The sequence below is a fragment of the Asterias rubens genome, chromosome 9 (assembly GCF_902459465.1).
Source record: "Asterias rubens chromosome 9, eAstRub1.3, whole genome shotgun sequence".
NCBI lineage: Eukaryota > Metazoa > Echinodermata > Asteroidea > Forcipulatida > Asteriidae > Asterias > Asterias rubens.
The window spans coordinates 17,666,368-17,669,019 of NC_047070.1; the positions used below are offsets into that span (position 1 = coordinate 17,666,368).

The 2,652-nt window shown below is 44.8% G+C and overlaps 1 protein-coding gene across 1 annotated transcript; it reads left to right on the top strand.

The window, feature by feature from the left end:
- Nucleotides 1-203: 203 nt before the first annotated feature.
- Nucleotides 204-2,213, top strand: LOC117295148. Its single transcript, XM_033777712.1, has 3 exons — nt 204-1,034; nt 1,410-1,487; nt 1,865-2,213. The coding sequence occupies exons 1-3, from the start codon at nt 467-469 to the stop codon at nt 2,110-2,112; spliced, it is 894 nt and encodes a 297-aa protein (XP_033633603.1). The 5' UTR covers nt 204-466; the 3' UTR covers nt 2,113-2,213.
- The last annotated feature ends 439 nt before the right edge of the window (nt 2,214-2,652 follow it).

Sequence of the window (2,652 nt, forward strand, 5' to 3'; positions counted from 1 at the left end):
TGCATCCCCGCCATCTGAATGATATCGTCAAGGCTGTTCATGATGTCGCCGGCTTCAGTGAAGGAAAACAGATGTATCACGTTCCATCTCTAGCACTCAAGATTGGACATTCCATCAAGAGATGTGCACTCATACTGCAAGCAAGTGCTTTAGAGTTTAATCTTAGGCAAAAAGCGGAACAGGCCGAACAGTTAGGCAGTTATGTGAAATTAAGTGGCCAGAACTTGTGTCAACCCATGCCCACAGAACACTGTACCAAGGAAAGCGCAACAAATGTGCTGATATCCCCACAAATGCAGATGTGGTGAAAATCTCATCGTTCCTTCATGAAACTGGCAACAGGGAAGTGCAGCTCCTACACTCTGCTAAGGGCCATGAAATTACACCAGCTTGGAAGAAATTGAATGAAGTCACACTGTGCCATCTCATTATCTTCAACCGCAGACGACAGGGGGAAGTATCCAAAATGAAACTGGAAGATTTTCACAAGCGCAGTAGTGCAGCCATTGTGAATGGTGATTGCGTGATGACTGATCTTGAACGGCACCTCTGTAAAATGTTCAAAGTCATTGAAATAGTTGGTAAGAGGGGCAGAACTGTTCCTGTGCTTCTTGGTACTGATGTGATGGCGTGGTTGAAGGCTCTGGTCGCAAATAGAAATGCAGCTGGAGTGGCACAAGACAATATATTCTTATTCGCACGAAGTTGTTACGGAGGCTCAGGTCATATACGAGGAAGCGACTGTCTACGAGCATATGCAAATGAGGCGGGCCTTGAGAATTCTGGTAGCATGCGGTCTACAAAGCTTCGTAAACATGTAGCGACTGTTTCACAAATTCTGGCCTTGAATGAACATCAGCTTGAAAGACTTGCAGACTTCATGGGTCATGATTTGCGGGTCAATCGTGAGAACTACCAGTTGCCAGACACTGTCCAGAGGGTTACCAAACTGTCTAGACTTTTCCTCAGCTTGGAGAGAGGCAACTTGGTTTCGCAACATGGCAAATCTTTGGAGGAGTTGCATGTTACTGGAGGTAAACAAACCCGTTTTTAACTTGTCTTTCCAATTTAATTCAAACTGTGGTACCCCCCCCCCCAAATAACATTCATTCACTGTACAACCTCCCCCCCTTCCACCCCCCCCCCCCCCCCCCAATGGATTGGCCAACATGTTTAGGTGTGTACGCCAAAAAGCAAGCATACCTAAATGTAACAATTGCTCTTTGTTTTTTGGGCCTGATAACTCGGCCTGTGGCCGTCATCACCTAACCCCCCCCCCCTCCCCCCTTTGAACCTCATTCACTGTACACCCCAAACCCCACACACCCAACCCAACGGATTGGCCCACATTGTTATTTGTGTGCCAGAAAGCAATCAAAGCTAAGAAGTTTAATTTCTTGTTATTGCAGAAGGCTTCACCAGCGATGAGGACAGCAGTGATTCAGGTGACTCGTGTGACCCAGCTTTGGAGGACAGTGTTGATGCCAGTAAGTTTGTAATATTTGTGACTGCCTATATCTCTTGTAGGTCTCTTGCATATGCTGGTCCTATTCCCCGTTTACCCCCCTAGACCAAAATGCGATAAGATGCCAGACTCCGTTCGCTTTCAACAAATTTAAGGTGTCATGCACCATCAAAGTACAGTCATAACCTAGAGTCACTCTGTAGGCACAGCCAAGTGATTAGTCTAGATTAGCCCATCTCGGCAACTCATTTTGTACGGTAGGATGAAACAAGATGGCTGCTTCTTGTCAGGCATTTTCTGCAGGTACCGGCACATCGGTAAAATGAACATATTTAGGGTATGTATACGCCCCATTTGATTATGTTTACTAATTTACCTCTTCTTTCCTGTGTGTTGTAGGAAGGCCACCAACCCAAACGGATCCAGCTCCAAAAGCTCGACAAGTCAAGCGTCGACAATTCAAGCGATGCCCCTGGACTGCCCAGGAAAAGAAAGACGTAACTGAGGGCTTGCAGAGATTCATTTTGCTGAAGAAGATTCCAGGAAAACGTGACATTGAATCGTCCTGTCCTGTGGCATTGCAGACCAGAACTTGGAGAAACATTAAGGACTTTTGTAGAAACACGATGACACTTAAACAAATTTAAGGTCTCATGCACCACCAAAGTACAGTCATAACCTAGAGTGACTCTGTAGGCACAGCCAAATGATTAGTCTAGACCTTTGGCTTGCCCCCCCCCCCCCCCAAAGAACAAGAAAATCGTGTACCACCCCCAAAAACATTTCCTAGAAGGCCAGTATACACATTCACATTAGTGAACCGCAAGAAAAAGGATTCATGTGTTATGTCCTCACATCGATAGGTACCATTCGACTTTTGGCAATGTCCTCCATTGGATAGTATGAAAAGTATGTCCTCAATCTGCAGTGTACACATGTATTGGTGTGTGTGTGTGTGTCTGTCTTTATGAGCTTTCCATCAAGGGAACTCGGCAAACTCCCACAAGAATATAAACACCAAGCTAGCAAAGTTGAAATCTCAAACAAACATTGATTTATTGTCTATGTTTATGAGTTGCATAAATCAAGATATTGTGATTCAGTAACCAATCAATACAACCAGACAACATTTATTTCCACCAGACGACAGTACTTATACTAGACATTGTGAAATCAGCTTTTGAGTT